The 14,235-nt window shown below is 53.2% G+C and overlaps 1 protein-coding gene across 1 annotated transcript in view; it reads right to left on the reverse strand.

The window, feature by feature from the left end:
- Positions 1-13,458, reverse strand: part of RSPH14 (radial spoke head 14 homolog) — a gene marked incomplete at both ends in the record, with an annotated part of 68,660 nt that extends 55,202 nt beyond the window's left edge. Inside the window, 3 exons of the mRNA XM_080717508.1 lie at positions 7,901-8,019; positions 11,636-11,738; positions 13,260-13,458. Of these exons, the coding sequence (XP_080573634.1) occupies positions 7,901-8,019; positions 11,636-11,738; positions 13,260-13,458 (421 nt within the window). The remainder of the gene's footprint in view (positions 1-7,900; positions 8,020-11,635; positions 11,739-13,259) is intronic.
- Between the last annotated feature and the right edge of the window lie 777 nt (positions 13,459-14,235).

Here is a 14,235-nt window from a genome sequence, read left to right on the forward strand (position 1 = left end):
TTTTTTAAGATGCAGATTTTCAGGACATATATTTTGGTTTCTGGTGGTCCTTTTTGTGTCTGGCTTGCTGAGTGTAAAAAGTTGTTCCCCGGGCGACTCTGTCCCTCCGCTCCAAAGAATCCTGGGGCCGGCGAACGGCGTCCTGCGCCAGCCTCGCGGGACACGCGTTGTACAATAACCCGCAACAGCGTCCTCTTGTTATTGCTGCGGTTTTCTGCTTTGTTTTTATTTAAGAAAAAAAATAAATGTGATGTATTAAAAATAAAAGGCTCTTCACCTAGGAGGGAATTAAAGATAGCCAAATGTCTCGGTATTTAAAGCGTAAGTTATCCGTGGCTCTGCTGGGCGAAGGAGGGAGCCGAGTCCCGCACACCCGCGCCTGGAGCCGCTACTCCTGTGAAGGCCAGCCAGCCTGTGGCCTGAGGGCGGCCCTGCCAGGCCCTGCCTGGGGCTGGGGGCTCCCACCTCGAAAGGACCTTGACCCAGGGCCCGTGTACACAGGACAGGTGCCGCGGGGTGGGGGTCGTGGAGCCCTCGCCAAACCCGCCCTTTAACCCTTTTCTCGGTACCCACCCATCCAGGGCCAGGGTGCGGAAGCCCAGCAGAGATGTACGGAGAGAGCGGAGCTGGTGACCTTACGAAAGTCAGATTGTCTGCTTTAAGAAAATAAAGTACCGTAAATGGAGCAGAGCTCGTCCCAGTGTGCTGTGTGCGTGGCTAGACTTGGTACTGTCTCGGGCAGCTAGGGTCACCTTCTGCACCGAGCCGCCTCCCTCCCCCGCCAGGCCCCGGCCCCGCACATTTACGGGAACTTATTTTGCCGTGTGGAGCCGGGGTTGGAAGGTAGGGCCCCCCACCACCAGGCAAGCTCTCTACCCCGAGCCACACCCCAGCCCTAGGTAAAATCTTTTCTTCTCTCTTTGGACTGGAGGTTGAAGCCAGAGGTACCTCGGAGTCACACTCCAGCCTTATTTATTTGTTTATTTAGTTTATTTATTTATTTGGTACTTAGGATTGAGTCTAGGGCTGGTCTACCTCTCAGCTATACCCCTATCCCTTTTTTTTTTTTTTTTTTGTACTGGAGGTTGAACCCAAAGGTACTCTACCTCTGAGCTCCACCCCCCAGCCCTACTTAATTTATTTATTTTATTTTATTTTTTTTTTTTGGTGGTACTGGGGTTCCTGGAAGCCCTTCTACCTCCAGGCTACACTCCCAGACCTATTTTTACATTTTTATTTGGAAGCAGGGTCTCCTAAGCCAGCGCGCGCGGCTGGCTTCGAACCTGCATGATCCTCCTGTCTCTGCCTCCCAAGCGCAGGGATTACAAGCGTGCGCCACCACGCCCGGCTTTAATTAATTGATTTTGTGTGTGTGTGTGTGGTATTGGGGATGGAACCCAGGGGCATTCTACATCTGTGTTACACCCCCAGCCCTATTTTTTAGTTTGTTTTTGAAACAGGGTCTCACTGAGTTGCAAAGGGCCTCACTAAGTAGCTGAGGCGGTCCGTGAACCATGATCTTCCTGTCTCAGCCTCCCAAATGCTGGGATTACAAGCCTAATTTTTTTTTAAACACAGCCTTGCTAAATTGCTGAGGCTGGCCTTGAACCTGCGATCCTCTTCCCCCAGCCTCCCAAGTACTGGGATCATAGACACGTGCCCCCACACGTTTGGCTTCATAGCTTCTTTCTTCGGAGGCTGTTGTTGACATTCATTCAAAATGGCTGTACGTTAGACAGGCACGGTCCTGCATGTCTTTAATCCCAGTCCTCGGGAGTTTGGGACAAGAGGATCCACGGTTTGAGGCTGGTGCCGTAACTTGGCAAGACCTTGGAGGTCGAACGCCCCATTCCCAGAACTAAGAAAAAAGAAACCAAGGGAATGTCTTCACCAAGCGGCCGCTTCGCGTGGGACACAGTGCTGAACTCTGGAGAAATTATTTGACACCATCGGCATCTGCAAGCCTCCTGTGGTGACCCGTTCAGAGGTGTGGAAGGCACCGAAGGTCACCCCAGCCTGGCTCAGGGGTTTCCCCAGCCCAAGGCGAGGCCCGCTCCCCAGGAGGAGCAGAGGTTCCGAGGACGGCTGATGCCTTCGCCCGCAGGCCTGGCCCTGTCCCCAGCCGGAGGGACAGGAGCCCGCGGGGTACAAGGAGCCACCCTGCGGCCTCCTGGAAGCAACGGCTCCAGCAAAGCCCTGAGGGAGGGACAGCAGACGGACACACGGACACACACTCTAACATGTACACTCAGACACCGCAGACCTGGTGCTAGGGCTGCCCTGTCCCCAGGAATCCCCTTGACACCTTCCCGGGTCCCCGATGGCAGCGCCCAGCAGCTGGCCCTGGTTTAAGAAGCAGTAGCCGGCGCCGCCACATCGCAGAGACTTCGCCTCTGCTCTTAATACCAGCTGTGCAAGAGAGCGGCAGTCTCCGCCCCGGCATCTTTAACCCGAGAATACGCCAAGGGACAAGAGAAGGCGCCGGCTGCCTTTCCCCAGGCGCGTGGGCTCGGGGAGGCCTTCCTCCGGGTCCCAGCCCACTTGCGCGGCGCCCGCGGGTCCCCACAGGCGACAGGGGAGCCCCAGATCCCAGCCCTGTGCTGGGCTCCGTGTGGGAACCCCGCTCGCCTGTGCCGGCCCTTCCCTCCCGCGGCACTTCTTGCTCTGCTTTTTATTTTATTATTGTTGTTGTTATTATTATTATTACTACTTTTGTTATTATTATTATTTTCCTTTTTTTGCAGTACGGGGACAGAACCCAGGGGCATTCTACCCCCCAGCTACACCCCCAGGCCTATTTTGTTTTCTTTATTTTGAAACAGGGTTACACTGAGTTGCAAAGGGCCTTGCTAAATAGTAGGAGAGGCTGTGTGTGAACCACGATCCTCCTGTCTCAGCCTCCCAAATGCTGGGATTACAAGTGTGCGCCACCATGCCTGGCATAATACTATTATTTTCATACTGGGAATTGAACTCAGGGGTCTTCTACTCTGAGCTACGCCCCCAGCCCTATTTTTTATTCTTTATTTTGAAACAGGGTCTCACTAGGTTGCAGAGGGCCTCGCTAAGTAGCTGAGGTTGGCTGCCAGCTGCGATCCTCCTGTCTCCGCCTCCCAGAGGCTGGAATTACAAGGCACAGGTCACCCCACCCAGCTCCTTCAAGGGTGAACCCTTGACCCACTTCCCCCCAAAGCACGTGTGGGCTAGGCAGGTCCAGGAAAGGTCTAGAAGGTCACACACGCACAGACAGCCTTCGCCAGGGGAAGGGGTGCTAGGGACTTGCGGACAAGCTGCCTAGGACGGCTGAAGGGGAGGAGCCGGGTCCACCAGACTGGCCCACCCGCTGCTGCTGCCTGCGACCAGCCCCCCTGTCCCAGCACGCGTAGCCCCAGCCCCCACTCCACACCGCCATGGGCTCCCCAGAAGAGATTGCCACCCACCCCTGGGGCCTGGGTGGGACGGCGGGGGCAATGACAGCGGCCATACTAATCCCAGCCCCCACCAGCAACAGCGCGCTGGTCCCACATGGCTGGGAAGCCGAGCATACTGATTCTGACCGCAAGAGGGCTCCCCTTCCCGGCCCGCACTGTGAGGACGGCTGGAGCCCCCGGAGCCCGCTGCACCACCGACCAGGCGAGATGGATCCGCACAGACGGGTGAGCCCAGCCGGCCCAGGGCAGGTCCCAGGCCGCACCCTGAGGAGAGGGCCACGCCCAGGCTGGTGGCCTCAGCCTACCCAGAGGAAGGCGCCTGCCAAGGGACTGAGATGCTCGCTGCCCGGCCCAGGCCGGCTCCTGCTCCTGGGAAGGCTGGGCTCTGTGGTCATTCCATTTGGAACGGGGCCCCCAGAAACTTCGTGCAAAAGGCTGAGAACGGTCATGGCCCGGCCAGTGGCCCTCCTGTTGCAAGGGGCAGGTGAGTGGTGAGCGGCCAGGGGTTGCGCTGCCCCGTGGGGACCAAGCAAGCAGTGTTCCTGCTAGGGGGCAGGTGGGGGAGGAGCTAGATGGTGGGATGAGGAGGATCCTGGGCCTGGCTCAGCCGGCCCTAGGGGAGGGGAGGGAAGGGGAGGAAGGCCAGCTGCCCCTCTGCCCGCCCGGGGGTCTAGGCCAGGCTGAGCAGGGGCTGCTGGGCCACCACACGTCAGATAGGTGTTGGGCAGCTGCTAAGGGGGATGGGGGCAGCATTGCTGGGGGGCTGCTTAAGTTCTCCAGCAGCCCCTGTGCCTGCCGGGAGAAGCGGCCTGCTCCTAGGGTGTCGGCCGGCCCTGGACACACCTGCTCCCAGATTTCCCTCTAGCCTAGATGGTGGGCCCCAGGGGTGTTCCCCGCACCTCAAAATGTCTAGGACCAAAATGGCCGCAGTAGCCAAACATGGAGGCGCAGGCCTATGATCCCGGTACTTGGGAGGCTGAGATAGAAGGGTCGCAGGTTGGAGGCCAGCCCCAGCAAGTTAGCAAGACCCTGTTGCAAAATTAAAAAAAATAGAGCTGGGGCTGGGCGTTGGTGGTGCACCCCTGTAACCCCAGCATTTGGGAGGCTGAGACAGAAGGATTGTGGCCTCGGTTACTTAGTGAGGCCCTTTGCAACTCAGTGAGACCCTGTTTCAAATTAAGGACTAAAAAATAGGACTGGGGGTGTGTGGCTCAGAGGTAGAATGCCTCTGGGTTCCATCCCCAGTACCGCAAAAAATAGAAATGAAAATAGAGCTGGGTGTGTGACTCAGAGGTAGAATGCCTTTGGGTTCAATCCCCAGCAATAGCACAAAGCATAGCCTTGGTCCCCCGGCCCCTCCTGAGCCCCCTGCTCCTTTGGGGGATTCACAGGCGGCCCCTCTGGGCTAGGACGGGGCAGGCCTGCCCGAACCCAGGCTGCACAGGTCAGCATCGGCCGGCGGGGCAGCATCTCAGAGCCAGGCCCCGGGCAGCCACAGAAGGAAGGGCCGGCCAGGCTCACAGGTGTGCCTAGGAGGCGTTGGGGCCCTGGGGCGGCACCCCAAACTCCAGTTAAAGAAGATCCGCGATTTCAGGCCTCTCCCCAACACCTGGTCTGCTCCCCAAGCGGCCTCCTTCCTTCCTCCGCCCGCGGACTCTGGCCCTTGCCGGGCCCTCAGCCTCTCCCCCAGCATGGCCCTGAGCCCGAGCTGGGGCAACCGGCGGTACCTGCGGGGCAGCCTCCGGCCTCGGGCGCCCTCTGTTGACCACTCTGGGAACCCGCCGCGAGCCAGCGAGGATTCCGAGGGGAGTCCTGGGGTACAGCAGGGGAAACTGAGGGCTCCGGACGCAACAGAGCAAGGCCCAACACGTACTTGTTGACTGAATGAACAAGGGGCTGCGGAAATCGTAGCCAGAAAACGAACGATCCTTCAAAATAGGACATAAAAGCCAGGCGTGGTGGCACACACGTGTAATCCCAGCACCTGGGAGGCTGAGCTAAGAGGATCGCAGGTTCGCGGCCAGCCTCAGCGACTTGGTGAGGCAGGCCCTCGGCAACTGGGTGAGACCCTGTTTCAAAATATGGGGAAAAAAATAGGGCTGGGGGTGTAGCTCGGAAGTAGAATGCCCCAGGTTCTATCCCCAGTACCGCAATAAATAATAAATAAATAAATAAATATTAAAAAGAAATGGAAACACAGATCTTCCAAAGGATGGGCTGCACCTCCGCAGATCTCTGGGCAGGGAGGAGCCAGGGAAGCCAGGCAGAGGGAGGAGGGAGGAAGGAGGAGGGAGCATTTCCTTCTCACCGGTCGTGAGGGGGTTAAGCAAAGCCACCTCACAGGACACCTGCCCAGCTGCTGGCAAGAATCTGGCCAGGGTTATATTTATTTATTTATTTATTTGTTTGTTTTTGCGGGTCTGGGCATGGAACTCAGAGGCATGCTACCTCTGAATTACACCCCCTGCCCTATTTTTTATTCTTTATTTTGAAACAGGGTCTCACTGAGTTGCAGAGGGCCTCACTAAGTAGTAGCTGAGGCTGTCTGAGAAACACAATCCTCCTATCTCAGCCTCCCAAGTGCTGGGATTACAAGCCTGTGCCACCACGCCCGGCTGTTTATTTATTATTTAGGTGTTGTGGATTGAACTTGGAGGTATTCTACCTCCAAGCTACACCCCCAGCTCTTTTTATTTTTTATTTATTTATTTATTTATTTATTTATTTATTTATTTATTTATTTTTGGTGGTACTGGGGTTTCTGGAAGCCCTTCTACCTCCGGGCTACACTCCCAGACCTATTTTTACATTTTTATTTGGAAACAGGGTCTCCTAAGCCAGCGCGCGTGGCTGGCTTCGAACCTGCGCGATCCTCCTGTCTCTGCCTCCCAAGCGCGGGGATTACAAGCGTGCGCCACCACGCCCGGCCTTATTTTTTATTTATAAAATAGAGTCTCACTAATTTGCTGATGGCCTTGCTGAGTTGCTGAGGCTGGCCTCAACCCCACAATCCTCCTGTCTCAGCCTCCCAAGTACTGGGATTACAGGTGAGTGTCACCATGCCTGCTGTGCCCTTACTTTTTAAGGTATTTTAAATAGCAAGACCCGTTCACGTAGTTCTAAAACACATAAAACAATATTTCACACACACACATATATAATCTACATGTAATTTATATTTGTCAGAAAATAGAAAGTCACGTATTGGAGATGTTGTCAGCAAAGTTTTGGTATTCAAGAAAGAATGGACGGAGGGCGGGTGGGAGAGGCTCCCAGGGCCCATGGAGTCTATCTGTGATTTTTTTTTCAGACAAAATTCAACCGAAGAGGAGACGTGGGCCAGGCGAGGTGGCGCACGCCTGTGAGCTCAGGACTGGGGAGGCTGAGAGAGAGCAGGACCGCAGGTTCGAAGCCAGCCTCAGCAACCTAGTGGGACCCTGCTTCCAAGAGGAGGAGGAGGAGGAGAAGGGAAGAGGAGGAACAAGAAATGTCAGAGGATGCTATGATTCGGCAAAGCTGGGTGATGGTATTCAGTGCTTATGTCATCTCTGTGTTTCTCTGGGTAGTTTTCTAAATGTTTATTTATCTGTTTGTTTGTTTTGGTACTGGGGATTGAACCTAGGGGCATTCCACCTCTGAGCTGCAACCTCAGCTCATTTTATTATTTTATTTTGAAACAGGCTCTCACTAGGTTGCTGAGAGTGTTACCGAACCACTAAGGCTGGTCTCGAACCTGCGATCCTCCTGTCTCGGCCTCCCAAGCACTGGGCTTGCAGGCGTGCGCCGCGCCCGGCTCTGCCTTAACGGGCGTGCCAGAAAACCGAGCTCAATTTCTTTTCCCTTCTTCAAGACTTAAGATTCGTTCTTACCGGGCAGCTTAGCAACCTCGGCATTTAGCTGCCCACAGCCTCCTCCTGTCTCGGCCTCCCGAGCATCGGGATTACAGGCTGCACCACCACGCCCGGCTTCTAGGTGCCCTTAGAAATATGGATGTTATATTTATTTTTTTATTTTTTATGTTTTTGGTGGTACTGGGGTTCCTGGAAGCCCTTCTACCTCTGGGCTACACTCCCAGACCTATTCTATATTTTTTTATTTGGAAACAGGGTCTCTTAAGCCAGCGCGGCTGGCTTCGAACCTGCGCGATCCTCCCGTCTCCGCCTCCCAAGCGCGGGGATTATATGGATGTTATATTTAACAAAAGCCTGACTTTTTCTGTGGCTGTTGATAAAGGGTCTTTCTGCGTTACCCAGGCTGGGCCTGAACTCCTGGGCTCAAGCAATACTCCTGCCTCAGTTTCCCCATCGGTTAGCGGTGACTCCAGGGGCACACGCCACGGTGCCAGCTAGAAGGTAACTTAGCAAGGCCGACCTGCTCAGGACCGTGATGCTGAGCCGGCTCGCAGGCGGACCAGGAGGAAGGGGCCGGGGGCGCCAGGCCAGCGGCGGGCCAGGCGTGGACGCGCCTACCTGCGGGCAGCTGGGCCAGGTGCTTGTAGGCCTGGTGCAGGTTGTAACGGCAGAGCGGGTCGGGGTCGCTGAGCAGGAAGGACAGGGCCAGGATGATGTCGTGCTGCAGGAAGCCGTTTCTGAGGAATGGAAAGAGAACGGACTTACTGATGGCTACTGGGGGTTGAACCCAGGGGCTTTCTACCCCCAGCTCCACCCCCAGCCCTTTTATTTATTATTTATTTATTTATTTAGTGGTACTGGGGACGGAACTTAGGGACATTCTACTTCCCAGCTCTACCCCCAGCCCTTTTTATTTTTTATTATTAATTATTATTATTATTATTATACTAGGCTGCCTCAGGAGGATCGCAGGTTCGAGACCAGCCTTAGCATAATTATACTAGGGGTTGAACCCAAGGGCTTTCTGTCTCCCAGCTCCACCCCCAGCCCTTTTTATTTATTATTATTATTATTATTATTGTTATTTTGTGATACTGGGGCATTCTACCCCCAAGCAACACCCCCAACCCTATTTCTTATTCTTTTTTTTTTTTTTTTTTTTTTTTTTTTTGCGGGTCTGGGGATGAAACCCGGGGCATTTGACCTCCGAGCTACATCCCCTGCCCTATTTTTTATTCTTTATATTGAAACCGGGTCTCACTGAGTTGCAGAGGGCCTCGCTAAGTAGCTGAGGCTGTCCACAAACTGCGATCCTCCAGTCTCAGCCTCCCAAATGCTGGGATTACAAGCGTGCGCCACCACGCCCGACTCTTATTCTTTATTTTGAAACAGGGTTTCACTGAGTTGCGGAGGGCCTCACTAGGTAGCTGAGGCTGCCTGTGAACCTGCGATCCTCCTGCCTCTGCCCCCCAAGTACTGGATTACAAGTGTGCGCTACCACGCCTGGCTCCTTTTTATTTTTTTATTTTTAGTGTGTGTGTGTGTGTGTGTGTGTGTGTGTGTGTGTGTGTTACTAGGGATTGAACCCATGGGCCTTCTACTGCTGAGCTACACCCCCAGCCTGATTTTTTTTTCTTTTCTTTTGAAACAGGGTCTGAGTCGCGGAGGGCCTCACAAAATTGCTGAGGCTGGCCATGCACCTGCGATCCTCCTGTCTCAGCCTCCCAAGTGATGGGATTACAAGGGTGCACCAACACTCCCGGCTCGTTTTTTTGGTCGGGTCGGTGGCCTCTGTGGGAGCAGACGAGGGTGGGCGTAGGTAGATGTCGTGTCCTGGTAGCCCCAGAAGCTGTGACTCCAACTCTTTGTGTCCACGGATTCGGATTTTTTTTTTTTTCAATCCTAGGGAATTGAGCCCGGGGACATTCTACCTCCAAGCTAAACCCCCATCCGCCCCTTTTATTGTGTGTGTGTATTTTAAATAGAGTCTTACTAGATTGATGAGAGTCTCACTAAATTGCTGAGGCCGTTCTCAATTCTGTGATCCTCCCGTCTCAGCCTCCCAAGTACTGAGATTACAGGCGTGCACCACCACGCCTGTCTTCGGATTCTTGTTTTCCCTCCTCTAAGCCCTAGTCCCATGGCAGCAGAGGGCCGTCACCCACCTTGCCTGAACTGCAGGGGCTGAGCTGCCATCTCGCTGGGGCTCCAGAGGGACCAGGTCCTCGGCCCACCCCTCACACGGACCTCCCACTCCTCTGTCTTGCCCAGCTGGGTTGTGAGCCCTTCAGCAACTAGCGGCTTGCCTCCAAACCTACGCATGCCTGTTATGTTTGTTGTTATAATTATGTGTCAATTAAATATTAGGTAAGCCAATTAGATGAGAACGTTTTTAAATGTTCCTTATAAAAAAAATTGTACGCTTTGCAAATACTCAAAAGTTTCTAAAATGTAGAAGTGAGGTGATTGTAGGGTTCTAGAAGGGTTTTTTTGCATGCAGATTACTTCATTAATGGCTTTCAGCCCTTGCTCTGCATGCAAAAATAAAGCCAAGTTACAAAGCAGAAAGTCGATGGGCAGCGCCATCTAGTGGATCCAAGGCAAACAGCGCCATCTAGTGGATTCCTGACTGCAGCGCCGTCTAGTGGAACCATGGCAAGGCAGCGCCATCTAGTGGTCTGTGGCAGGCAGCGCCACCTAGTGGATCCATTGACCAAGAAAAGGTCTGGGTCTCCACACAGGATTGGCAAATGCCTCATCCTTTGTGTTTGGGGTTAAAATGAACCATTTAAAGGAAATGTGCTGAGATACAAGGGTCGCAGGTTCTCAGCCAGCCTCGGCTACTTAACGAGGCCCTCCCTCAGCAACTTGGTGAGACCCTGTTTCCAAATGAAAGTAAAAATTGGGCTGGGGGTGTAGCTCAGAGGTAGAATGTCCCTGGGTTCAATACCCAGGACCACAAATAAATAAATAAATTAATTAAATGCACCATTTCTTTGATTACTTGATGTGGGTGTGTGTTACTAGGGATTGAACCCGGGGACATTCTGCCTTTGAACTGTACCTCCAGCCCTATTTTATTTTTTATTTGGAATCAGGGTCTCGCTAAGTTGAGGAGGACCTTGATAAATTACTGAGGCTGGCCACAAACCTGCAATCCTCCTGTCTCAGCCTCCCAAGTACTGGTATTACTAAGTGTGTACCAGCACACCCGGGCTTGCTTACTTTTAAACTGTGTGTGTGTGTGTGTGTGTGTGTGTGTGTGTGTGTGTGTGTGTACATGCATTTTGCTGGAGAGTGAACCCAGGACTTTGCAATCCTAGAGGTGCTTTACCACTGAATCACTGAGCTACAACCCCAGCCCTCTCCCTCTCTTTGCTTTTTTTCCTTTTTTCTTTTTTCTTTCTTTCTTTTTTTGGTAGTGGTACTGGAGATGAAATCCAGAGTCATTCTATCTCTGAGCTATGCCTCCAGCCCTATTTTATTTTTTTATTTGGAAACAGGGTCTCCCTAAGTTGATATGAGCCTCACTGAGGCTGCTGAGGCTGGCTTCAAACCTGTGATCCTCCTGTCTCAGCCTCCCAGTACAAGGCTGTTGCTTTAAAATCCACATGATACGAGGCTGAGACAAGAGGATCGCACAGGTTCGAAGCCAGCCTCAGCTACTTAGTGAGGCTCTCGGCAACTTAGTGAGACCCTGTTTCCAAGTAAAATATTAAAAGAAAAGGTCTGGGAGTAGAGCCCGGAGGTAGGAAGCCCCCACCTAAAAAAATAAAAATCCACATGATAACAGCAGTCAAACCCAGAACCACTAAGGAAAGGCAAAAATGTTGCAGATGGGATCTGAACCTCCCTTCCACCTTCAAAGTGGGGATCCTGGAGCTAGGAGCTAACATAAAATCTAATCTGGAGCCAGGCGTGGTGGTGCACACCTGTAATACCAGTACTTGGGAGGCTGAGACGGGAGGATCGCAGGTTCACGGACAGCCCCAGCTACTTAGTGAAGCCCTCTGCAACTTAGTGAGACCCTGTTTCAAAATTTAAAAAAATAAGAAAATAAGGCTGGGGGTATAGCTAAGAGGCAGAATGCCCCTGGGTTCAATCCCCAGTACCAAAATAAATATATTAATTAAATTAAATAAAAATTAGTCTGCAACAGAGGGTCTCTAAACCCGTATAAAGGCAACCCAAATCACCCCCATCTGAAGCTTGTTCTTGGCTATATAGAAGTCCCACCAGAGACTGGCGCTATACAGAAAACAATTCAGAGCGCTCGAGGTACCCAGGGGACATCTACCCAGGCTAGGGATGGGACTCCGCGCCTGAGGCTGGTTTGCAGAGACAGCTGCCCACCTGCCCACGTTATGGGTCGCCATTATGTAGAGCACTTCGGTGGCCTTGATCCGAACCAGGCTGTCAGCATCCTTCAGCAAAGCCTTCAGGCTCTCCAGGCAGCCTAGGGCAGAAAACCCGGTGAACGGCGGCCAGTCCAGGAACCAGCTCGCCCTGAAGTCAGCACGGAGCCCACGCCGGGCCCTGCACACGCGCCGGAGGGCTCGGGGCGTGGTGGGAGAATGTCACCTACCCGGCACCCGAGAGTCACCGGAGAGCCCACAGCCAGGCTCCCAGCTCGCCCCACACACGACTCCTCCCGGAACCCCTCTCAGAGTCAGCCCTGGGCCGAAGAAAATGGGCTTGGCCGCCGGGCGTGGGGGCACGCCTGTAATCCCACACTGGGGAGGCTCGGACAAGAGGATCGAAGTTTCAAAGCCAGCCTCAACTCCCTAGTGAGACCCTGTTTCAGAAAAATGAAATAAAATAGGGCTGAGGGTGTAGCTCAGAGGTAGAATGCCCTTGGGTTCAATCCAGAGAGAGAGAAAGAAACAAAATGGCTTTTGCCATTTCTTTGACCCAACAGAAACATTAGGTCAAATTATGACTCTGTCTCAAAATAGTCATATGACTTGGAATGGGTTACACCTGGGGATGCCAGATTAGCAAATAAAACTGCTGATTAATTTATTAATTAGATAACCTTGGACTCATGGCCCCCCTCCTCTCTCTCTCTCTCTCTCTCTCTCTCTTTCTTTCTGGGGATTGGACCCAGGGGCACTCAGTCAACCACTCAGCTACACCTGAGCCTTTTTATTTTTTACTTTTTTAAACTTTGACTTAGGACCTCACTAAGTTGCTGAGGCTGGCCTCGAACCTGCAGTCTTCTTGTTTCAGCCTTCTAACTACTGGGAATTGAGGCACGTACCACTGTGCCTGGCTGTGCCTTACAACTTAAGTGTCATGAGTAATTTTTTTGTGTGTGGTACTGGGGGTGGAACCCAGGGCCTTTCTACCTCCAGGCTACACTCCCAGTCCTATTTTATATTTTATTTGGAAACAGGGTCTCACTAAGTTGCTGAGAGCCTCACTAAGCTGCTGAGGCTGGCTTTGAACCTGCGCGATCCTCCTGTCTCAGCCTCCCAGGTACTGGGATTACGAGCGTGCGCCACCACACCCGGCATCATGAGTGTGTGTGTGTGTGTGTGTGTGTGTGTGTGTGTGTGCGCGTGCGCATGCGTGTGTGTTACTGGATATTGAGCCCAGGGACACTCTACCTCTGAGCCACACCCCCAGCCCTTTTTATTCATTTACTTTTTAAATTTTAAGACAAGGTCTCACTAAGTTACTGAATGCTGGCCTCTCATCTGTGATCCTCCTGTCTCAGCCTCCCAGGCACTGGATTATAGGTGTGCGCCCGTGTACCTGGCTTCACGCTCCTCCTCGAACCTCAGCTCTCCTTTCTGTAGGTTGAAAACATCCCCTCCCTTGCAAGTGGCCACTGTGGGAACTAAAACAACCCTGGCTTCGCACCTGGGCTACCGCTGGCCCGATGTGAGGTTCATTCAACAGCAAATGAAAAAGCCCACCCAGTGTCTGAGCCGTGCCGGGACCCCGGCCTCCGCCCCAGACAGTGGTGCCTTACCTATGTTGATGGCCTCATAGACATACTCGGGGTCGTGCATGAGGTCACACAGGGCCACGAGGGCCTTCTGCCTGGTCAGCAGGTCCTCCGACTGCAGCTCCTTGTTCAGCTTGGGAAGGGCCCGACAGCCGTAGGCGATGGCGGCCTTGGTGGGGTCGATATCGGGAGGCAGGTACATGGAGATCCGGGCGTGAGCCATCCCGGCACACTGGCACAAGGCTTTCCAAAGAGCTCTGCAGAGACCACTGACCCAAAGAACCCAAGGCTGTGATTACTGCGGTGACGTAGGAGCCACGCGGCCTCCGACCCTCCAGATGGCAGAGCTGGTAGGTAGATATTTTTATTCGCATTTTGCAGACGAGCAAACAAAAGGTGAGGCCAAGCGAGGTAAGTAGCAACCTGAGAAACCTCAGCCTTCTCCTATGCGGTGCGTTTCACGAGAGGAGGAAGCTCTGGGACCCACCAGGGGCGCGGTCCTCAGTCCTGAGCACCGAAAGGGGAGGACGGACCAAACGAGCGGACACCAAGATGGCTCTGTGTACAGATTATCTGGGGCCAGCGACAGCTCGTGTATGAACTGCCCGTGAGGAGATGACCTGTATTAGCTACCTTTTTTTTTGGGGGTGGGGAGGGCGGTTCTGGGGATTGAACCCAGGGGTATTCTACCTCTGAGCTACACCTCAAGTCTGATTTTATTTTTTATTTTTAGTGGTACTGGGGTTCCTGGAAACTCTTCTACCTCCGGGCTACACTCCCAGACCTATTTTTTATATTTTTATTTGGAAACAGGGTCTCTTACGCCAGCGCGGCTGGCTCCGAACCTGCGCGATCCTCCTCCTGTCTCCACCTCCCAAGCAAGGGGATTACAAGCATGTGCCACCATGCCCAGCAGATTTTATTTTTTATTTGGAAACGGGATCTCGCTAAGTTGTTGAGAGCCTCACTATATTGCTGAGGCTGGCTTCAAACCGGTTAT

The sequence above is a fragment of the Muscardinus avellanarius genome, assembly GCF_963383645.1.
Source record: "Muscardinus avellanarius genome assembly, chromosome: 21".
Lineage (NCBI taxonomy): Eukaryota > Metazoa > Chordata > Mammalia > Rodentia > Gliridae > Muscardinus > Muscardinus avellanarius.